This window comes from Aquarana catesbeiana, linkage group LG03 (genome assembly GCF_042186555.1).
Source record: "Aquarana catesbeiana isolate 2022-GZ linkage group LG03, ASM4218655v1, whole genome shotgun sequence".
Lineage (NCBI taxonomy): Eukaryota > Metazoa > Chordata > Amphibia > Anura > Ranidae > Aquarana > Aquarana catesbeiana.
Window position 1 is genome coordinate 641,908,051 of NC_133326.1, and position 25,196 is coordinate 641,933,246.

A 25,196-nucleotide genomic window follows, 5' to 3' on the forward strand; every position below is an offset into this window, starting at 1 on the left:
ACATATATTTGTATTATTTTTAATTTTATATTTTTAATTTTCAAAAAATGTTGTCATAAAGTTTTTTGCACAGAAGCACTTTAAATCACAAATGGAATCATTTAATAGTTTGTAGAAAAGAAAATTTTCTGCAGAGGATTTATTGGTTTAGTACACCAGCACAGAGACATTTATTTTGTGAATATTTGCTTAATAATATATTAATATTATATGTTTATTTCTTTTGGTCAATAGGACACTGTAAAGTTATGTAGTACACACGGCAATTGCACTAACACCTGTATATTCACCAATTAATTTATTTTTCAAACACGGATACAGAACGGCGCCATATCTACTTTAATTACTTTTCAATCATATACTCCACCTAGTAGTAGTAATTAGTAGAGGCAGCAATTCTTTTTTGTTTTTTTTTTGGTCAACATTTATTTCCTTTGCACGGAATCATTCACATTTTCTCTCCTCGCTGGCCTTTCTACATGGGCTATCATGAATGCTGCTGCCAGACTATTACACCTTACTGCCCCTCCCTGCCAATCCCTTCACTGGCTTCCTTTACCCCATTGTATAAAACTCAGAATACTAAGCCCAACATACAAGGCCATCCACAACATCACCCCCAGCTACATCACCAACCTTAAGTGAAGATGTCGCCCAAATCGTCCTCTCCGCTCCTTCCAGGACCTCCTGCTCTCTAGCTCCCTTATTAACTCCTCCTATGCTTGGCTACAGGACTTCTCCAGAGCTTTTCCCATCCTCTGGAACTCCCTGCCCTAGTATGTCCGCCTTCAGGCGATCCTTCAAAACTCACCTATTCAGGGAAGCCTACCCCACCTCCACCTAAGAACAGTACTGGAGTACCCTCCATCAGATCATCCTTTGCAGCCATGAAGCTCCATGAGCAGGGCCCTCCTATTCCTTCTGTATTGTACTGTATTGTAATTGTACAGTCCCCCTTTTATTGTAAAGGGCTGTGTAAACTGTTGGCACTATATAAATCCTGTATAATAATAATTTTTTTTGGTGCATGTCCCCCAGGCCAGCACCCAATCTTGTATGCCATTGTTTGACAATATCTTGCATATTCGCATAGAAAATGTCCATTACTGTTTTTTTTTACATTCAGTTTCTATTGACTTCAGTGGAGTTCCATTTAGCACCTAGTAATTTTGGCCAAACCAGGTATATTCGGGTCATCACTACTGACTACGAAAGTGGTGTCATAAGAAAGTTTAGTAAACAGTACATTTGTATTTCAAGCATGTACTTAGCTGTTTGCTTGGACCTCAGCTTTAATCATTAGCGCAAGCATGGCAATATATAAAACATTACATATCAATCATTCAAAATGTAAAATATACTATGGTTTGCCATTTGGAATTTGGGTGCATTTTATACTTTTATGTACAAATATTAAATATTAAAATTTAGTATTAATTTTTTTTTGCTGTTTTCTTTACAGATAACACTACATCTTTGATTATTCTTGGGTTTGTTGGAGGAGCAATTTTGGTAGCTATCATAATAGGAGTCATCTGCTACTTTTATCATCAAAGAGACAAAAAAGGGTTTTATCCTGTGGAACAAAACTGTAACAGTGGGGAGATTCCTATGCCAGAAATAAACACAGCCTAGGTGTTGTGTTCCTTTATTTTACTTTGACTTTAGGAATGTGTAGTCAAGCTGAACTCTGATGCCCAACACATATCCTTATACATACCATCAAAGAAAAATTGTCATGTATGAAAAGCATCAGGCAAAAAAGCTTGTGACATGTCCATGTTTGAACACTCTGGGTGTCTATTGAGCGTCCCGTATCCTATATATTACAGTTGTATGCTGTCACCTTCTTCCTTTTAGGATTTCATATGGACTTTTTGGATCCTTGAAAATGATTTTGTACAAATTTTTAATAGCGTCTGTTTGGCGTAACCCTTTGCTGTACCCATTCTAATGTACAAGGTAAAATTTCAAACAAGTCTCCCTTTGAGGGCTCCCGAAATCTGGGTGTGTAGCTTGTGTATAGAGAATCCTGTATCCTATACCTTTCAGTTGTATGCTGCCATCTTCTTCCTATCAGCACATCACATGGACTTTAAAAATCCTAGAAAGCTTCAACAGTTCTTTTTGTACAGTTTTTTTTTTGTTCGGTATAAACCATTGCTGCACCAATTCTACAGAGTCGAATAAGCTGCCCCTCTTTGAGGGCTCCTAAAATCTGGGAATGGAACCTGTGTATAGAGGATCCTGTATCCTATAGTTTTCAGTCTTATGCTGTGATTGTCTTCCTATTAGGACATGTTATGGATTTTAACAAATTCGGATAGCTGAAAAAGTTCTTTTTGTATAGATTTTGATTACTTTTAAATAGTCAATAAGGCACATGCCTATATGCGACCCTCCTGGGGGACTCCCCAAATCTTTTCTACTAAAGGGCTGCATTAAAGAGGTACCAGTGGTGGCTGGTGCTCACTATTTGGGGGGGGGAGGGGGGCGGCGGTCAAACAATACCCCCCCACGCGAGAGAGACGCGGACGACGATTGGCCAGGGAGTCCTGAGACTCCCTGGCCAATAGCGGTTTCCAGATTGACCGGGAGGAGTATGAGGAAGAATAGCGAATTCTTTTGCTATTATCACACAACTGGGTAGGATCAGGGCGCAGTGCTCTGTGCCCGGAGCCCACCCTTTTTTGAAGCCTATTAGAGCTTCTGGCTCTAATCACGTGCTTAAAAAAAAAAAAAAAAACACCCCACATTGAAATCCATGCTTCCAACACCCTGCATGTAGATTAGGGGGCCGGACGCATGGATGGGGGTGCCGCACCCCTTATGGAGTGGCCACCACTGTTGTATACCCTCCTGTATACTTTGAACCTATAGTTAAGCCTGGAATAAGGCTTACCTATAGGTACTCTAAATATCTCCTAAACGTGCGCCGTTTAGGAGATATTTACTGTATACTGCGCTTATGATGTCATCGGCGCATGCGCTCTGATGGAACGGCCAAACGTGCTGTTTCTTCAGGAGCATCTGCACATGAATTAAATGTAGTAAATACAATGTAACAATAATGCTGTTACATTGTATTTCTTGCTGAAGCTTCTGAGCTATGTTGAGACACTTCTCAGTTTACACAGGAATGGCTGCAACTGCTTCTGAACTATGGAGTAAGATTTGCCAGAAATTTCAGCTGGGGAGCAGTGGCTGGTATTAGAAGCTCCTTGGACAATATTCTTCCCTCAGGAGGATATATATCTATATACTGTAGATTTCTGGACACAGGAAATACCACTATGTCTCTATCATTTTGTATGGGGATAAACATTATCCACTAGGATTGGGTAGGATTTTTGGAAACGTCTACCTATGATATTCCAACAATCAGTATCATTATGCGCTTCTTTTGAGGTCCTTATGGCCCCATCACTTAACTTGTGGATTTCCCCCGGATGCTAAGGCAACAACTGACATGATTTTAATATGGCTGAGGTTATGGTCTGGTAATCTTTTCTAAAAAAAAAAAAAAAAAAAACACGGATACAGAACGGCGCCATATCTACTTTAATTACTTTTCAATCATATACTCCACCTAGTGGTAGTAATTAGTAGAGGCAGCAGTTCTTTTTTGTTTTTTTTGGTCAACATTTATTTCCTTCGCGCGGAATCATTCACATTTTCTCCTCGCTGGCCTACCTCTACATGGGCTATCATGAATGCTGCTGCCAGACTAATACACCTTACTAACCGATCTGTGACTGCTGCCCCTCTCTGCCAATCCCTTCACTGGCTTCCTTTACCCCATCATATAAAACTCAGAATACTAAGCCCAACATACAAGGCCATCCACAACATATATGGAATATTAAAGGGGTTGTAAAGTCAGAAAGTCTTTTTATCATAATGCATTCTATGCATTAAGATAAAAAGACTTCTGTGTGCGGCAACCCCCCTCAACCCCCCTAATACTTACAGGAACCCATCTCTGTCCAGCCAGTTCCACAAGTGTCTCAGTTGTCCGGGACTCTCCCTACTGGATTGGCTGAGACACCGTAGTGGCGCCATTGGCTTCCGCTGCTGTCAAAGTCAGTTAGCCAATCAGGAGAGAGTGGGGGCGGGGCCAAACTGCAGCTCTGTGTATGAATGGACACAAGAAAAGGAGGATCTGGGCTGCTCTGTGCAAACCCACTGCACACGCAGGTAAGTATAACATGTTTGTTATTTTTATAGAAAAAAAAACACCAAGACTTTACAATCACTTTAACCCCTTCCCGACCAGCCGCCGCAGTTGTACTGCGGCAGGTTGGCTCCCCTGGGCAAAACGACGTTACCTTACGTCGCTTCGCCTTTTGGCCACTAGGGGGCATGTGAGCGAGTGCCCGGTTCTCTCAGGAGAGAGGAGACTGATCGTGTGTTCATACTATGTATTAACACCAATCTCTGTCTCTTCCTAGTCAGTCCCACTCCCCCCACAGTTAGAACACACACATAGGGAACACAATTAACACCTTGATCGCCCTCTAGTGTTAACCCCTTCCCTGCCAGTGACCTTTATACAGTACAGCATTTTTATAGCACTGATAGGGGTATAATTTTCACTGGTCCCAAAAATGTGTCAAAAGTGTCTGATGTGTCCGCCGCAATATTGCAGTCCCGATAAAAATCGCTGATCACCGCCATTACTATAAAAAACAATATTAATAAAAATGCCATAAATCTATCCCCTATTTTGTAGACACTATAACTTTTGCGAAAACCAATCAATATATGCTTTTTTTACCAAAAATTTGTAGAAGAATACATATTGCCCTAAACAGAAGAAAAAATTTGGGATATTTATTATAGCGAAAAGTAAAAGATATTGTGTTTTTTTCAAAATTGTCGGACTTCTTCTGTTTATAGCGCAAAAATAAAAACCTCAGAGGTGATTAAATACCACCAAAAGAAAGGTCTATTTGTGGGAAAGAACGGACGTCAATATTGTTTGGGTACAGCGCCGCACGACCGCGCAATTGTCAGTTAAAGCGACGCAGTGCTGTATCGCAAAAAATGGCCTGGTCATTGAGCAGCCAAATCTTCCGGGGCTGAAGTGGTTAAGTAAGAGTTATACATTAATCACCTCCTATTGCATTTTTCTAAATTACACAATAAAGAAACTAGCGATCTAAGGAATAAAGGTATTGATCAACTAGGATGGAACAGGTGAGGATGGGATAAGACTAAATTAGAGAGGCTATGCATTTATCAGTTAATAATGGTAGTTCCTGGAGGTCAGAATATATATATGTAGATATCAGCTCTTTTATTACTAATAAATAATTTGTATCTGGTATTTGCTTTAATATCGCTTAGTATTGTTTTTTAGTGTATGAATTTATAATGCTCATGTGTATTTATTATAGTTGATTATAGGGTTAGATATTTTTGTGTTTTTTTCCTCTTTAGGTTGCTGCTGTCATGAGAGGGCAGGCATCTGTCTATGGACTGATTATATTCAAATACTGTAATTTATTTCTAAATAATGTTTCGAACATCACATTGCTAGCCCCTGATGAATACTTAGTAGCAAACAATAGTTTGAAGCAAGCACTGGTGACATTAGATGCTATTAGCACATTGTGTATGAGCCGGACTTTTGGATGTTCTTTGTGACTGTTGCATTGTTTTTAAAGCCTATCGCTGGCCATTCATGGATCATGGGGGACCAAATGAATTGCTCCATGCACTCAAGCGAGGTGGATGGAGGAATCCTCCCCCGCAGGGACTACTCCACTGCCAGAATACACTGATCAGTGCGGCATCAGAACATACATTTTACAACAGTCCAGTTCGAGAGAAGTCGATCATTAGATCATTATGCCTAATGCATTCACACAGGCATCATGAATAATAATTGTGTCTAATAGATTTATTTCCTATGATTGTCCATCTAGTCATCATAATGTGATATTTTCATGCAATACCTCAATCAGGAAAATGCTGCATTATGGCCACTAGGTGGAGCTGCCAACAAAGGAATAAATCAGAGACATTACAGTGAATATTTATGATGGCTGTTAGAATGCATGAGCTACAGTATATGCACAGCATTTTTTTTTATTAATTAGACCCCTTGGTGTTGTTCAACATGACTGAACATCCGATTTGGTGTGTCTTGGGGGATTGCAGGGGACTCTGATGTCAAAGCAGCAGCAGATTGAGCCTCACAGGCTGATAAAAAGAAATGCAAATTTTATTGCACACTTTACATGAACCTATGATCAAATCATACTGTCTTAGGCAATCGTGGGAGAATTTTATGATAATTGGCATATGTATTAGTTGGTACAATGATCCCTGGGAGAAAATCGTATAACCCTGGAAGGAATGTAAGACAACTTTTATCTTCTGTTTAATGCCTGTTTAACAATTGTTTTATTGGTATTAATATAGATGAAATACGTGTTTGTAAATGGTAATATGTTTCTATTTAGCAGCTTTTGCTAGTAAAGATTTAGTTTTTTTATTAAACATGTTTTTTGAAGATTAATGAACATTTGCCCTTTAAAAATCCAGCAGACAGCCATTTATTCAGAAATTGTTTTTTCTTTTTGCACTTATACTAATATCAAAATGTTAAGATCTAGTATTCATATTCACCAGTGGATGGAGCCATTGCTTTGGTTATATTAGAAGTGTTTCCAGGCATTGCTTGTTTTAGGGAAGGGCTGCCACTAAACTGTACAGCAAGTGCTGATAATTACAGACACAGGGGGAACCCCATCACACTGATTGCATGCTTTTCTTCCACTTTACTGTTTGTTTAAACTTGCGGTTTGGGGGGGGCATTCAGGGCTGGATCCCTGCATATCCACTGCGGGTTCCCGGATTGCATGTAGGGTTGCCACCTTATCCCTTTAAACCCGAACAAATATGAATTACACAGGTTCTGAGGCTAATTTAATGCAGATAAGACACCAAGTGGATTTAATTACCACTCTAATCATCCACAGAACCTGTGTAATCAATATGTGTTCAGTTTTAAAGGAATGAGGTGGCAACTCTAATGGCATGTCTCCCGGCAGCAGGTCACACTGCCCTATGCGAACTGTCGGGAATGTCACTTAAAAGTTAATGACACCTCTTGGATGGTCAGATGTCATAGAAACCTTCTCTACCTAGAGAGCTGCTCACCTGGAACAAGTTTGCAGGAAGAGTTTCTGTCTTCTCTTGATACATTCTTATTCCATATCTGTCCCACACTTCAGTGGTGACGCCAAAGTGCTGGTGAATGTGCACATTCACACTTCATTGAACTGTAGAGTTGCCACCTCATCCCTTAAGGCTCGATTCACACCTATGCATGTTGCTTTTGAGCGTTTTTGGAGTTTTTTTTTCATGCTTGCCACATTTTTGAGCAGCGTTTTTGTCGCGTTTTTGCCGCGTTTTGCGTTTTTTTTTTTTTACAGTTTTTTTTTTTTTTACTGTATACAGTCACGGCAAAAACGCATCAAAAAAGCATCAAAAACGCTGCAAAAATGCTGCAAAAACGGTGCACTTGCGTTTTTGATGCTTGTCCATTGAATTCCATTACATGCAAAACGCTGCTTTTTGCATGAAAAAAAGTCCCCAACCCTTTCCAAAAACGCAGAAATACAAAAAGGCATTGATGTGAACATGTTCCATAGGAACCCATGTTAAAAAATTCCCATGCATGTCTGCAAAATGCATCAAAAAACGCGCTAGTTTGAATGGAGCCTTAAACCCAAACACATATGGATTACACAGGTTCTGAGGCTAATTTAATGCAGATAAGGCACCAAGTGAGTTTAATTACCACTCTAATCATCCACAGAACCTGTGTAATTAATATGTGTTCGGTTTTAGGCCCCTTTCACACGATCGGACCGTTCAGGTCCGCCTGTCAGTTTTGACGGCGGACCTGAACGGGCGATCCATGTTAGTCTATGGAGCGTCGGATGTCAGCGGAGACATGTCCGCTGACATCCGACCCCGTCCGATCCGCTAAAAGCAGACGTATGGCTCTACGTCCAGATCCGTCGCCGGCGGATCGGATCGGGTGAGATCTGACGAAAACGGACACGCTGTCCGTTTTCGTCCGATCCCTCCATAGGCGGCAGCGGCGCCTGACAAGCCCCTCCCCGCTCAGTGAGCAGAGAGGGACCTGTCATCCGCCGGCTCAGCGGAGATCAACGGACTGATCTCCCGCTGAGCCGGCGGACCGAGGCGGGCTCCGTAGAAACGGAGCCCGCCTCGTGTGAAAGGGGCCTTAAACGGATGAGGTTGCAACCCTACTGAACTGAGTACACGGGTTTCCAGTACAGTAGATGTTGTCCACCTGAAAAATCTTTCTACTGTCACTTAAAGTGTAACTAAAGGCAAAACTATTTTTAGCATTTTGGATAGAGTGGACAGGGATTAGGACACCTGTCAATGGGGACACTAGTTCTGGTGACAACCAGAGATTTCCTCACTTTGGAGGGATTTCCTCTCACTTCCTGTTGTGGGTATGGGAAAGGAGATGAATGGAAATCTCCCCAATGGGACACAGATGGCAAAAAAATACTGACAGGGGGTTATAACCCTCCCCTATAGCTCCCAAATGTCCCTGATTTCCAGGGACTGTCCCTGATTTGGAGCAATGTCCCTCTGTCCCTCTTTCCTTCTCATTTGTCCCTCATTTTGGTCTGATCTATATAGTATATAAAATGCACTTTTTATTTTTTCAAAAAGTGTTTCCCAGTGCTAAACCTTTCATCCAATTTCTAAATTGCTGCATTTGTACATTTAAAAAAACAATATGAAGGAATAGTAGTGATAAAAAAAGCACTTGTGGATTTAATTAACCTTTTTTTGGGTTAATTCTCCTTTAAGAGGGTGTGGCAGGGGGGCGTGTCCTATGCCTACATACATTTGATAGTAGGTGTCCCTCATTCCCATCTCAAAATGTTGGGAGGTATGCACCCCTACTCTATTCATAATAAAAAGAAAATGATTTACCTTTAGTTCCACTTTAAGTATTTATTTATTGCACTAATGAAGTGTAGTAATGCAGTGCTCCATGCTTACTGTGTGACAGTAATGCTTCAATGCGGAAGAAAAGCATGCTATCAGTGCCATGGGGCACTAAACTGCTCTAAACTGCTGTGCCTCTGAATAGTAATTTGTATTTGGATCACTTTTCAGAGGGTTTTTACAGAAGGTGAGGAGGCAATGTGACGCCTCTTCGACACCTGTTTTAACTTTGTAATTGCCGCACCAATGCATCCAGGTGTTTGCAGCGTGCCCTTTTACATGAATGTGTAGTGTTCTGTGGGCTTATTCCCTATTGAACATGACAGGAGTGATAGTTTTGCCTTGCACCCGTGGTGTTTAAACACCCTTGTCTGTCTTTGCAGCTTAAGGAGGAGCGATTGGGGGTGCTAAGAACGTGGCTTAACTATGTATTTTTTAGGCCTGATTCCCACCTATGCATTTTTTAGTGCATTTTCAGTTTTGTAGAAACACACTACAATCCATATAACATGGGTTCCTATGGATGTAGTTTACATCTGTGTGTTTTATGGAAAGGGCCAGGGACTTTTTTCTGGTTTTTGGTTCCATAGACTTCAATGGATCAAAAGCATGTATTGAAAAACACAAAATGCGCCTGCAATTATGCAAACTGCAACCTGCAGAGGTATGAATCAGGCCTGAGGGCCGGTTCACACTGCTGCCTGGTGCGAGATCGCATGTGAGTCGCACCGCACTGCAGTGCAAATCATATGTGTTGTCCGTGCGATGCGAAATCGGATCGCATGGGGTGTTCACTCCAATGCGATCTGATTCCTGTGCGAGTTTGCAGATCTGGGCACATTTCGTCTTTCCTGACACTGTGTTTAACGGGGACATTGTGACTGGTGTCCTAAAGAGATCAGTCTGTTTAACTCTTAGTGAAAGGACTTTGCTCGGATGTCCAAGAGGAAGATTAATCTTCTCACTTTGCTACTTCAAAGTCCAATCCATAATTTACTTATGCAAGGACTTGGCTCATGGTTCTAAAGGAGAAAGTTCAGTGCCCTCAAATTGTTACTAAAGCTTCGTACACACGATCGGATTTTCCGATGGGAAATGTTGGATGTCAGGCTGTTGGCGGAAAATACGACCGTGTGTACGCTCCATCGGACAATTGTTGTCGGACTTTCCGCCAACAAATGTTGGATGGCAGGTTTTCAAATTTTCCGCCAACAAATGTGTGTCGGATTTGTGTGTACACAAGTCCGTGGGACAAAAGTCCAAAGTACAAACACGCATGCTCGGAAGCAGAATCGGTCGGTCTTGTAAACTAGCGTTCGTAATGGAGAATTAACATTTGTGACATGGCAAATTATGAAATCTCGAAATGCAGCGCACAATTCTCTTTAAGGGGATAATAATGAAGCTGCTTTGCTGGTGATACTGATGGAGTTATTGCAAACTAATTTTCAAAAGGCTTTTTTTTCTAGTGATATCAAGAATAATATTATTATGTTTTTTTTTTTTTTTTTTTTTATTATTATTTGGGCAAGTTACCACAACACCATTATCCCGTAGTTTTTAAGATCAAACATACAACTATGTTGGTGTCCCTTGTCAATTTTACATTGTATTTTTTAAAATGTAACTGCCTACTCCCAAACTGTCATTTGAAGTAAAACACATAGCCAAGTATTATTCTCCACAATTTTTTTATTGTGCATTAAAAAAAAGAAAACAAATAAAATCAGACATGCTATCTGCCAATAGAACATAACCAAAAAGTGCATTTTATGCATCCAATAATATAGAAAATATACCAAATCAAATCATTATTCAACCAAAAAAATAATGTCAAAGCCATAACTCCAAGGTCAATAATAAATAACAGGTTAGCTCCTCCGATTCAGCAACATGTCTTGTTGACGAACGGCCTTTCAGAAACGAACTGAAAAGCGCGAAACGAAAAGTGCTAAATGAAAAGCGCTAAATGAAAAACGCAAAAAGAAAAGAGCGAATCAACACTCACCAAACTTCTACTAACACGAAATTAGCAGAAGGAGTCCAAAGGGTGGCGCTAAAGAGCTGGAAAACCACGTAGTACATCTAGCACGTCACTACGACCGTGTGTATGCAAGACAAGTTTGAGCCAACACCCTTCAGACAAAATTCCACGGTTTTGTTGGCGGAAAGTCCGATCGTGTGTACGAGGCATAAGGGTTATTAGAGTATCCAACAATTACCCACTACCTATCCAAGTTCAAATTTTCATTAAAGGATCCAGAAAAAGCATTCCCCTAGATTGGGTAATGACATAGATCCCAACTGTCCCTGATTTGGAGCAACATCCCTCTGTCCCTCTTTCCTCCTCATATGTCCCTCATTTAGGTCTGATCTATATAGTTGTATATAAAATGCACTTTTTATCTATCAAAAAGTGTTTCACAGTGTTAAACCTTTCATCTAATCTCTAAATTGCTGCATTTGTAAATTCTATAAGCTAATATCATGGAATAGTAGTGGTAAAAAAAGCACTTGTTTTTGTACAATTCTCCTTTAAGGGGGCATGGCAAGGGGTGTGTCCTATGCCTACATACTTTTGATGATAGGTGTCCCTCGTTCCCATCTCAGAAAGTTGGGAGGTATGGGTAATGAGTCTGAAGAGTGATCGGAATTGTGTGCCTGGCTGCAGGGCAATTACTGGGAACAAGAATTCTGGGCATTTATTTAGCAGCTCCTATGGGGGTAGCACTACATTAGTTTTGGATAGAGTGGAGAGGGATTAGAACACCTGTCAGGTGTTTATTGCTGTCTGTGCCCCCTTTAGGGAGAAATCCTCTCTAAGTGTCCTGATTACTATTATCATTGAAAATGAAAGAAAACTCTTACATTTTGGGTTGTCACCAGAACAGGAATAAAGAAATCGTCCAATGGGGCACTAGCTCTGGTGACGCAGATGAAAACCAGGGATTTCTTCACTTTGAATGGATTTTCTTTCACTTTGTTTTTGAGTATGGGACAGGAAGTGAAGGGAAATCTCCCCAATGGGACACAGATGATTCTAATTTGACATGTAAATAGTGGGTGGGCCTCCACTTTTTTCATGTTATCAATGAGAACATGTGTTTCGTTACTTAGGGGTCTATTTATCGAGAAAAATTGCTATGTGCGTGTCTCAAGCAACACACAAATAATCACAGTATTATTTGTAAAGGCTGTTTATTTCCTATGATCATCAGCTCTGATTTAGTGGCTATAATGTCATTTTCTTCTGTAACACCGCAATCAGGAAAACTTAGCATTATGGCCACTAGGTGGAGCTGATGATCATAGGAATAAATCCTTTCCAGATATTACAGCAATTATTCTTGACAGCTGTGAGAATGCATTAGGTATTCAAACAGCATGTTTTGTATTATAAATAGATCCCTTAGAGTTGTCCAACATGACTGAATATATGATTTAGTGTGTCTTGCAGGATTGTGGGACATTCAGGTGTCACGGTAATGGCAGAATGAGCCTAACAGGCTGATAAAAAAAAAAAAAAAAAAAAAAAATTTTTTTTTATTTACAGGAACCTACTATGATCAAATTGTACTGTCTTAGGTAACTATGGGAGGATTTTACAATAATTGGCATATGTATTGATTGGTACTGTAAAAATCCCTGGGAGAAAAAAATATAACCATGGGAAGGTTTAAAGACAACTTTTGTCTTCCGATTTATGCCCATTTCAGCTACTGTTTTATTGCCTTTAAGGTGGTTGAATTACATGTCTGTATGTTAATATATGTTTATGTTATGGCGTTTGCTATTAAAGATTTAGTTTTTTTCTTAAGAGTGTCTGTCTTTTTTTTTTCTAATTAATGCACACGTGCCCTTTAAAAACCCAGCAGACAGACATTTATTGAAATTATTATTTTATTTTTTTGTACTTACAGTAATATTAAAATTTCAGGCTGTAGTATTTATATTCACCAGTGGGTAGAGCCATTGCTTTGGTTATATGGGAAGACTTTCCAGGCATTTCTTGTGGTAGGAAAGGGAAAAAACTATACAGCAAGTGCTGATAATAACAAATACAGAAGGAACCGCATAAAAATAAGGGGTGGTTTACACCACAAAAACGCACTCCAGATTCGTTCTGGATGCGTTCCTGCATGAACGTTTTTGGCGCGTTCCAGTGCATTTTATATGCATTTCCAGATGCTTTTTTACTTCTTTTTTCCTGTTTTTTTTTTTTTCTCCACTGTACTGGGGTCCAGTGCATTTTTGATGCGTTCCAGTGCATTCCAGTGCATTTTTTATGTGTTTTACTGCGTTCCAGTACATGCAGAAAAATGCAGCATGTTCTACTTTTTTTTCTGGAACTGGAAAGTCCATGAACTGACTGCACTGGTGTGAACTATGCCATTGGAAACCATATAACCTACTTTTCATGTACTTTTCATGTTTATGCAGAAAAAAAACACACTGGACTGCATGTGGTGTGAACTGGCCCTAATAGCATGCTTTTTTTCCACACTTAAAGCAGTAGTAAACTGTGGCTGTTAAATAAATAAAACACTTGCAAGGCAATGGCATAATGTGCTAGTATGCATTGCATACTAGCACATTATGAAATACTCACCTTGGAACGAAGCCCTCCAGCGCTGTGCTGTCATCGTTGAGAAAGCTGACGTCTTCCCCGGTCTTTCTTCCAGGTTCGTGCGTCTCGACTATGTAATTGGCTGGAGCCGTGATGACGTCGCTCCCTTGCAAGCACGTGGGAGCCCTCAGTTCTGGCACAAAGTTCTGAAGGTCCGGCAAGGTATGCCAGACCTTCAGAGCGCATGCACCGGTGACATAACTGGCTGCATCCAGGGTGAATATCTCCCAAACGGTGCAGGTTTAGGAGATATTCATTTTACCTACAGGTAAGCCTTATTATAGGCTTACCTGTAGGTAAAAATTACCAAGAGAGGTTTACTAGCACTTTAAAAGAGAAGTATGGGTTTCCTTTTTTTTTGCTTACATCTATTCTATGTGAGCTGCTGATATCTAAAAATCTTTATAGCGCTCTCAGAAGTGCCCCCATTTTGTTAAAATCAAGCTAAATAAGGTAGGAGAAGTCACTGATAGTGCTGTGTATTTAAATGTCCTCTACATATTACTATCTACCAGAGTGAAAACAATATATTTGTAAAGCAGAATACACATATGGATGTGACAGCATACAGGCATTCCATGCATTAGTGGTATAGTAAAATGAAATAAAATCAGAGCTAAAATTTTGAATGAATCCTTTTATTGACTATCTGGATTTTTATATGAGACAATGAAACCTTCCATTCACATCTACTTGTATTTTCATACTGAAGCCCAGAGCTCCTCAGACATGGACAGAGCTTTGCTCCCCCATAATTGGTGTATTACCTAGTACCCCTATAGAAGCAATGTTCCCTTCATTGTAAATAGAGTATTACAGGGTCAGATGCCGTACAGTGCCATCACATGCCATACAGTGTCATTACATGCCGTACAGTGTCATCACATGCCATACAGTGTCATTACATGTTGTACAGTGCCATCTCATGCCGTATAGTGTCATCACATATTGTACAGTGCCATCACATGCCGTATAGTGTCATTACATGTTGTAAAGTGCCATCACATGCTGTACAGGGGATGGGGATGATGGGATTGTATAGGAGTACAGGGGATGGGGATGACGGGACTGTGTATCACTCTGTACGGCATGTGATGGCACTGTATGGCATGAGATAGCTTTGTATGGCATGTGATGGCACTGTACGGCATGTGATTGCTCTGTACGGAATGTGATGGCACTGTATGGAATGTAATGGCACTGTACGGCATGTGATGGCTCTGTACGGCATGTGATGACACTGTATGGCATGTGATGACTCTGTACAGCATTTGATGGCACTGCACGGCATGTGATGGCACTGTACGGCATGTGATGACTCTGTATGGCATGTGATGGCACTGTACAACATGTAATGACACTGTACGGCATGTGATAGCACTGTACATGTTATTTATTACATATAGCACCCTCAATTTACACAGTAATTTACATATTTATTAAACGTTCACATCAGTCCCTGCCTTCAAGGAGTTTACAATCTAAGGTCCCTACATCACAATAATACATGCTAAGGCCAATTTAGACAGGAGCCAATTAACCTACTGGTATGTCTTTGGAGTGTGGGAGGAAAACAAAGTACCTGGAGAAAACCCACGCAGGCACAGGGAGAACATGAACCTCCAGGCAGGTAGTGCTGTGGCTGGGATTCAAACCAACACTTCTATTGCTATTAGGCGGAAGTAATAACCACTTAGCCACTGTTATTAAGCAGCACCCTCCTCACCCTCCCCTATGACAGTGGGATGGGGGATCCTTTCCCTGCACCTGTTGTCACAATTCAAAATTGGATCCGCCCACACTGTGAGAAAACTACAAGTCCCACCTGACAGCACACACTCCACAGCAGACAGCTTGTACTTTAAAGTGAAACTCCTGGCGGTACTCACCCCCCAGAACCAAATCAGCAGAACTTCAGTGAAGAAGTCCTGCTTTAAGTGAATAGGGCTGTGCTGCAACTGCCCTACGATCCTGTGCAATGCATGTGGTTGCAGCACAATAGTCTCTCATGTCCTCTAGGTCAGTGGTTCTCAACCCTGTCCTCAAGTACCCCCAACAGGCCATGTTTGCAGGTTTTCCTTTATCTTGTACAGGTACTTTAAATCAGAGTCAATGGCTTGCTATTTTGGACAGCTATTTTATCTAAGAGAAATTCCCAAAATGTGGCCTGTTGGGGGTACTTAAGGACAGGGTTGAGAACCACTACTCTAGGTCCTCCTGCCCTCATCTCTCACTCTGGTCTTTCCTCCTTCTTTCTAGATAGCTATTGAAATCCTGATAAACTCTTTGGGCTTTTTGATTTTATTTTCCAGCACTAGGTTATGGAACTGGTCTAAAATGTGACAGGGACTGTCCGAGCTATTTGTGTTTTATATTGTAGTAGCCCAAGAATGCTTATTGAGGATCTCAATGGTTAATGTGAGAAACACACATGATGTCACCTGCTAATGTCTGCAGGGATTTTGGGCGTTTTGTAGACTTAACCAAAGTTCATCCAACATGGCTTCCTGATGTCAGTGTGACCTCTGTACATGAATTGACTGAGGATGTGTTTATTATGTAGTACACACTTTTCTAGCCTTTCCAGAAAAGAAGGTGAGACAAAACTTCCTTTTGACTTTTGATTTTTTACTTCCCAATTCATGCAAAGATGGTTGTGATAAAAACAACAATTTCTTTTCTCTCTGGGCCTAAATGATCAAGGTGACATACTGAAGAAACCAATATCATCATATATGGAGGAATAAAGCTATAAAGGGAGTACATTTCTGGAGTTATTCAAGCTCAACTACGGTCAAAAGATTTTTACAGATTGGGGAATCATGCATATCATTTTTTTTTCATTGCTTTCTGTAAGCACATTGCAGAGTTTCCCTCTTACTGTCTGTCCCTGTGAAGCCAGGACCAGAAACGAGGGGAACAGATTTAATTGGGAAATGATAATTAAGACAGCAATATCAACCTAATATAGTATATAAAAATAGGATTTTTAAATACAGCTTACCTGTAAAATCATTTTCTTGAGAGTACATCACGGGACACAGAGTATTCATTACATAGTGGGTTAGATAGGCACCATCTGTGATTGGACACTGGTTAACCCCAATTAAGGAGAATTCCTCCCCTATATAACCCCTCCCATACGGAGAGGACCTCAGTTTTGTAGCAAAGCAATAGGTAACCACGTAAAACCCATAGAAGGGCGGGAGCTCTGTGTCCCGTGATGTACTCTCAGGAAAAGGATTTTACAGGTAAGCTGTATTTAAAAATCCTATTTTCTTGATCATACATCGCGGGACACAGAGTATTCATTACATAGTGGGATGTCCCAAAGCAATGCTCATTTGAGGGGAGGGAGACACAGATCAGAAAATATAGACCGCAAACGGACCAGAGGAACTGAACTGCAGCCTGCAGTACACTGCGCCCGAAGGTGGTATCCTCTTGCCCTCTTACATCTACCTGATAGAATCTGGTGAATGTATGGACTGAAGACCAAGTCGCAGCCTTATAGATCTGAGCCATGGAGGCCTGTTGATGCACTGCCCAAGAAGCACTAACAGCCCTAGTTGAGTGCGCTTTCACATGAAAAGGAGGAGTCTTCCTCTTTATATCATAAGCCTAAAAAGAAACCTGTCTAATCCATCTAGAAAGAGTGAATTTCGACACTGCTTGGCCTTTCTTATGGCCCTCTGGCAGAATAAACAAACAATCAGTTTTCTGTATCTGAGCAGTTGCCTACAGATAGACACTGACTGCTCTAACCACATCAAGAGTGTGCAAAGATTCTTCCTCCGCGGACTGCGGATCTGGAAAAAAGGATGGTAGGATTACATCTTGATTCAAATGGAATCCTGAAACCACCTTGGGTAAGAAGGAACGATTAGGACGCATAACTATCCTTTACTTGTGAATAATTAAATATGGCTCTTTACAAGAAAAAGCTGCCAATTCTGATACTCTCCTAGCAGAGGATATGGCTATCAAGAAGACTAATTTTTTAGTCAAAAGCGCTAAAGGAGCCAGGTGCAGTGGCTCAAAGGGTTGTCCCTGTAAAGCTGACAACACCAAATTCAAATCCCATGGGCATACTGGAGGTTTGACTGGCGGATTCAACTGCAGTGCCCCCTGAATAAAGGCCCGGACCAGGGAATGTGAAGCAATTGGCTTCTGAAAAAATACAGACAAAGCCGAAATTTGGACTTTGATAGTGCTCAAAGCCAATCTCATTTCTAGGCCTGACTGAAGCAAGGTCAAGATTCTGCTAATCATATAACTTCTAGGATGCCATCCCCTGGGTTCACAGCAGGAAACATATGCCTTCCAGATTTTGTAGTAAATAAGCCTGGAGGCTGGCTTTCTGGCATTGACCAGAGTGGAAAGGACTGACTCCGAGAGCCCACGGTCTTTTAAAATGTGGGTTTCAGCAGCCAAGCCGTCCAATTTAGACTTCGTAAAGCAGGGTGGCAAATCGGACCCTGTGTGAGTAGATCTGGCCGGAATGGGAGGACCCAAGGCCTGCCCACTGCCATCTTTATGATCTCTGCATACCAAGGTCGTCTGGGCCAAGCCGGGGCTACTAAAAGGAGCGACTTTGCTTCCCTTTTGACCCTTCCCAGGAACCGCGGAAGAAGTGGGTTCGGAGGGAAGGCATACATTAGACTGGACTGATCCCATGGGATTGTCAGAGCATCTGACCCCTGAGCAAGTACATCCCTTGTTCTGGACACAAATTTGTCCAGTTTCCTGTTGAATCTGGATGCGAATAGATCCACATCTGGTGATCCCCACCTTTGACATATGGTTTGGAATATGTCGGGGTGTAGGGACCATTCTCTTGGGCATAATTGTCGGCGGCTTAAAAAATCCGCTTGTCAATTTTCCACTCCTGGGATGAATACCGCAGACAGGCAGGGAACATGGCTTTCTGCCCATGCAAGAATGCGATTCACCTCCCTTTGGGCATCCAGACTTCTGGTGCCTCCTTGGTGATTGATGTAAGCCACAGCCATGGCATTGTTGGATTGTTTCCGTATAGGATGACCCTGTAGCCTGTAAGACCAGTCCATGAGGGCCAAGTAAATTGCCCAAATTTCTAGAATATTGATGGGAAAGCGTATCTCGGTTGCAGACCATCTTCCCTGCGTGCATGTTTCTTCCAGAACTGCTCCCCAGCCTGTCAGACTGGCATCTGTGGTTACGATCTTCCATTGTAGTGGAAGAAAGGCTTTGCCTTCCAAAAGATTTTTGGTTCGTAACCACCAATTGAGGCTTTTGCGTATCCTTGGGGATAGGCACATCGGAAGATCCAAGGCATGAGTCTTTTTGTTCCAAGCGGCGAGAATGCTTCTCTGCAGGGGCCTTGAGTGAAACTGGGCAAATGGAACAGCCTCGAAAGTGGCAACCATATTTCCTAACAGTCTCATACATAGCCGAATGGATGGACTCTTTTTGCTTAATACTAAGCGGACTAGAGCTCTTACGGCCTTGTCCTTTGGCTCTGGTAGAAACACCCTGCCTTGAGCAGTGTCTATGATCATGCCTAGATACTCCAACCTTGTTGAAGGTTGCAAAGAAGACTTTTCTAGGTTGATTATCCAGCCTAGTCTTTCCAAATGTCTTACTGTCTTGAAGACAGCGCGGTTCAGGTGTGCCACCGATTGCTCTATGAGTAGCAAATCGTCTAGATAAGCTACCACAGTTATACCCTGAGCTCTTAGATGTGCTAAGAGAGGGTCTAGAATTTTTGTAAAAATTCGAGGAGCTGTAGCAAGACCGATAGGAAGGGCCACAAACTGGAAATGGCGCTGGTCTACCGCGAACCTTAGATATCTTTGGTGAGCGGGAAAAATCAGCACATGAAGATATGCATCCTTGATATCTATTGATGCCATAAATTCTACCCCCTTCAGGGTGGAGACCACCGAACAAATTGACTGCATTCGGAAGGATCGAATGTGTAGAAACTGATTCAGATCCTTTAGATCTAGGATGGATCTGACATCTCCATTTGGCTTTGGAACGGTGAAGAGATTCGAGTAGAACCCTGAACCCTGATCTTTTGGGTTCATTTCTACTATCACTCCCTGGGATAGTAAGCGATCTAAGGCCAGTAGTAGTGGTTCTCGCTTTACTGGATCTTTGGGAACTCTTGACCTTAGGAAACGAGCTGGTGGAAGCTCTAGGAACTCTATTTTGTAACCTAGAGATACTGAAGAGACCACCCACTTGTCTTGAACCTCTTCCCGCCAGGCTCCTGAAAACTGTAGGAGCCTTCCACCCACTCGGCCGAGTGGGGGCGCCCCTTCACAGGGATGTTTTGGGGCTCTGCTTGGCAGGCTTTCGTCTCCAAGCCTTTTTCTGCCCTTGGGTGTGACCCTGGGCCTTTCCTCTGAAAGTAGATTGGGAAGGCCGTCGCCACTGCTTAGAGCCTGATGTTCCAGGGGAAGGGGAAAGAGACCGTTTGAATGGTGGACATTTACTCCTCTTAACTGGTAGGAGTGTAGATTTACCACCTGTAATTTTTTGGATAAATTTATCTAGGTCATCCCCAAATAGGCATTCCCCTTTGAATGGGAAGCCAGCTAAATATATTTTGCATGAAAGCTCTGCTGCCCAACTTTTAAGCCAAAGGGACCTGCGCATGTGTACCAATAGGAGAGACAAATGAGATGCTTGCTGGGCAGAATCCAGAATGGCATCAATCATAAAACACAGCACCTGCGGAAGGTCTGCATAGTTCTCCACTTCCTCACTGGGAAGGAGGCCAAGCATCTGCTTAACCTGTTCCTTGAGGAACTGACACAAACCCACAGTTGCGACTGTAGGTTGGACTACAGCGCCAGCCATGGAGAAGGAGGCTTTGTATAAAGTTTCCAGCTTTTTACCAGTTGGATCTTTAAACACCTGAGCATTGTCCAAGGGACAGGTCTGGTTTTTATTCACACAAGAGACAGCCGCATCCACGGATGGGACCTCCCACTTCTTGGTGAAGCTTTCCTCCAGAGGATAAAGCATAGAAAACCTTTTAGGAGGAGTAAACAGTTTTTCGGGATGTCCCCAGTCCTCATACAACAATTTATCCATTAAAGGATGAACTGGAAAGGAAAAGGCAGTCTGTGGGATCCTTCTGACCCCCAGGGAAGAAACAGAGGATGTAGCAGCCTCAGCAGAGGGCATTTTAAATGTGGAACGCACTAGTTCAGTATAATACTGGACCTGCTTCTTGAGTGCCTGGGAGGAAGAAGCTCTCTTCTCTTCCTCTGAATTCTCAGACTGCTCTTGATCCCTATCTCTGGATAGGGATCTCTCCTCATTGTCAGAAGAATCATCTGAAAGAGAAAGTGCAGCAGAGGAAGGAGAGCTACCCCTTTTTCTGCTATCTTTTAAGGAAGCTGAAATAAAATTCATAATTCTTCCCTCAAAACCCTCCAATGTGGCCCTAAGGGAATCCTCTGTGACATACGCTGGGGCTGTAACATTAAAAGAGGCTGCAAGGGGGCGCATGCGCGGCGCGAACCGAGGAGGAAGCAAGGGCTGAGAGCTCCGTGAGCCGCGGAGACTAACGGCACTTCCCCGGGGCTATCAACGCACGTTATCCACCCAACTTATCCCCGCACCCCCGGCGGAACACTCAGCGCATGACGGGCACCAGAAATCGCCGTGAAAAACCGGCCCAAAGATCCTTAACGACTTATTTGTTGAGAGAGAAGGAGAGAAGCATGCAGGCCCAAGATGGCGCCCGGAGGACACAGTCACAGGCACATTCTCCTGCAGCAGCTCCCTCACCACCGCACTCCCAGGGAGATAGTGAGTACACGTTTCAACTTACTAAGGCTGATCTGGATGAGAGCTTAACCTTAATGTATGACAAGATTGCCCAGAAATTTCAATCAGAGCTCCTCAAATCTACTAACACGCTGTCCCTGGAGATTGCGGCCTTGGGTAGCAGAACCGACTTACTAGAAACAAAACATGATGAGCTCACCTTGGTATATTCTGACCTAAGGAAGGAGCATGAGTCACTATCTGAAACGGTTCAGCAGCTTCAAGCCCACATTGAGGACCTTGATAACAGGAACCGCCGCAACAATCTAAGGGTGCGCGGAGTGCCCGAATCGGTCACCGATTTACTACCCACGGTTCAGAAGATATTCCAATCTCTTTTACCAGACTCCCCACTGTCGGCTTTCTCCTTTGATAGGATTCATAGGGCCCTACGCCCTCCCCCTCCCCCAGAGAAACCACCAAGGGACATAGTGCTCTGCCTTAAGGACTTCCTGATCAAGGAGGAAATACTTAGAGCTTCACGGAACACCTCTAATATTCGTCTGGAAGGCACCCCGATTCAAATCTACCCGGATATCTCCCCTACCACCCTGGATAAACGCAGGAGGATGAAGGAAGTCACTGCTGTTCTTCAAAATGCCAGTATTCGCTACCGATGGGGCTATCCCTTCAAGCTGCAGGTGCCCCACAATGGCACAACTTACACTGTAACCACGCTAATAGAAGGAAAAGAATTATTGGTGAAACTGGGCCTCCTGGACGCGGCTTCCCTGCCCAGACTACCCTCCACTCCACGTCACTCAGCAATTTGGGCAACCCCTCCAACTAGAAGAGACCGCCGAGATCAACACCGTGACTGACGACAAGACACTCTTCTCTCTTTTTTCTCCCTTATTTTTTTTGTGTTTATCTTCTCCCCTACCCTTGTTTTTCTCTTTGTTTTTCTCCCTCCAAGGTATCGAGATTTGAATATCTCCCATCATGCCTACAGAAAATTGGACTCTCCCGGCTCATTACGGACTCCCGGTTGCATCCGCATGATTGTCCCTACACTCTTTCTTAATGAGAACTGACTGGCTCCCCGTCTGGTCAGTGATGTCAGAGCTGGTTGATCCTCTACAGGTAAATTCCTCAGACAAATTTATGTCTGCACGGATGACACGAACACTATCACTTAGAGTGTCGGACCCTTTGGTCCGAAAGGACATTTTTTTTTGGGTCAATGGGATGTTTTCCCCCATGACCCCCCGGAGCTATGTTTGGCCATTTTTTGGCCTAGTACTCAGGTTTCCTGTTCTTTTTTTGCTGTTTTTTTTTTATGTTTATGACCTTATGTTCTTGTTTTTTTTTGGTGTTCTTCGCACCAATTGGTTTATTTTATGTGATTTATGTGCTACTGACTCTGAGTATAGATACACGCAGTCCCATAAGACTGTGCGTCATAGCTATGTCATGCCTCTGAAGAGGCCGGGTTGCTGTTTGGCGGCTCCCTCTCGGCCTGGACCTCTTACTGATCCTAGCAGATTCATTATAGACTGCCATGGGTATTAAAATAATTTACCATAATGTTAAAGGGTTTAATACCCCTCAAAAAAGAAGAAAAGCATTCAAAATGTACAAAGCTCTTGGCGCAGATGTTATCTTGCTCCAGGAGACTCATTTCTCTAGAGATAATCACCCATCATACTTTGACAAATCTTTTAATCAAAACTATTTTACCACAAGTGGGTCCAGGTCTAGAGGGGCGGCCATTTTTATCAAAAACTCAGTGATGTTTCAAGCTCAAAAGATTTATAAAGATCCCAACAGTCGTTTCGTTATAGTTCAGGGCACCATCCAAAATAAACTTCTAACTATGGCTTCAGTGTATGCCCCAAACGCCTCACAGGCTACATTCTTTAAGGAATTCTTTCAGACCCTAGCTGGGTTCCATTCCCCCATATGTTAATCGGTGGGGACTTTAATTTAGTAGCCCACTCAGGACTTGATAGAAGCCGAACATGCCCGACATCTAAGGCCTTTCCCAAATCCCTTCAACATTCCTTGAAATCCTCCCAACTCATAGATATCTGGAGAGCCCACAATGTCGGCTCTAGGGAATATACGTTCTATTCACACCCTCATGACAGTTATTCACGCCTAGATTATATTTTTGGCACCCCCTCTCTGACAGTAAATTCTACTACAGCCAACATACATGTTTGCCCCTGGTCAGACCATCACCTGGTATCAACCCATATCTCATGTTTAGGCCTCCCACATATAGCCAGGTCCTGGCGCCTTAATGACGCATTACTCACGGATCCTGTGATTATGGCTCAGTTGATGGAACGTCTTAAAGAATACTTTAGGCTTAATAATGTAGAGAACATTTCTCCGATCTCGCTGTGGGCAGCCCATAAGGCTGTAATGAGGGGCCACCTGATAGAGCTTTCCACGACCTTAAAACGTCAAAAACAACAGGACACCCACAAACTCACCTTAGAATTAGAACAACTATATCATAGACACACTCAATCCCCTACACAGGAGGTGCTCCTCCAAATCACCGAAAAAAGGAGAGCCCTTGATGATATATTGTCAGGTCATATCTCTTAGATGGTCTAAAGCTCGCTTTCTCCTATACAGTAACTCGGCTTCTACGATGTTTGCGCGAAAGCTTAAACAGACCACCCAACCGACCCACCTTTATAAATTAAAGGATAGCCTTGGAAACCTAACCTCTCATCCAAAACATGTTCTGCAGATCTTCTCCACCTTCTATCAAAAACTTTTTTCTGGCCCAGACCCTTCTCACCCTCCCTCCATGCAGTCCTGGCTGGATGCCCTCTCGCTTCCCCGACTTTCGGGGGAACAATTGGATATCCTCAATGCCCCCTGCTCATCAGAGGAAATTGCCTCCATTATCTCCTCTCTTAAACCCTCCAAAGCCCGGGCCCGATGGCTTCTCTCCCGTTTATTATAAAAAATTTGCTGAATCCCTTCTCCCCACACTTACTAATATGTATAACCAAATACTCAAAGGACAATCCTTCCCTGAAGAAATGCTACTAGCCAACATGTCCCTTATTCCTAAACCTGGCAAAGATCATACCCTCCCCCAAAACTTTCGCCCCATTTCAGTCATAAATAATGACCTTAAAATTTTTGGGAGGATCCTGGCCGACAGACTGGCCAAAGTTATAATAACCTTGATATCGCACGATCAAACCGGATTTATCCCATCGAGGCAGATCACAGATAATATACGTTTAGCCACTAATATCCTGCAGGACGCCCATATGAACTCAAACTCAGTATTGTTTTTGAGTTTAGATATAAACAAAGCATTTGATAGCGTTCTCTGGACGTATTTAGATACAGTCCTATCTAAGTTTGGATTTAGTGGGGCATTTATACATGGCTTCAAAGCCCTTTACCATAACCCAAAAACTCGAATTAAGCTTCCAGGATGCTACTCAGACTATTTCTCTCTGAAGTGTGGCACTAGACAGGGGTGTCCTTTATCCCCACTTCTGTTTGCGTTGGCTATGGAGCCCCTGTCTAGATCCATTGCTAGTGACCCAAACATCAAGGGCTATAGAAAGGGTGATCAGGAATTTAAACTTAGCCTCTACGCGGACGACGTACTATTATTCATTTCAGACCCCCTGCTCTCCCTCCCTAACCTCATGTCCTCCCTTGACTCTTTCTATAAATTATCGGGCCTAAGCGTCAACCCCTCTAAATGTTCGGCTCTACCAATTCACCTCCCGCAACATCTACTGAC

General features: G+C 42.5%; 1 protein-coding gene across 1 annotated transcript in view; it reads left to right on the forward strand.

The window, feature by feature from the left end:
• LOC141133281 (intercellular adhesion molecule 1-like) overlaps positions 1-12,829 on the forward strand; it is a 109,868-nt gene extending 97,039 nt beyond the window's left edge. The window contains exon 8 of the mRNA XM_073622555.1: positions 1,463-12,829. Coding sequence (XP_073478656.1) covers positions 1,463-1,635 — 173 coding nt within the window. The 3' untranslated portion in view covers positions 1,636-12,829. The remainder of the gene's footprint in view (positions 1-1,462) is intronic.
• Positions 12,830-25,196: the final 12,367 nt, after the last annotated feature.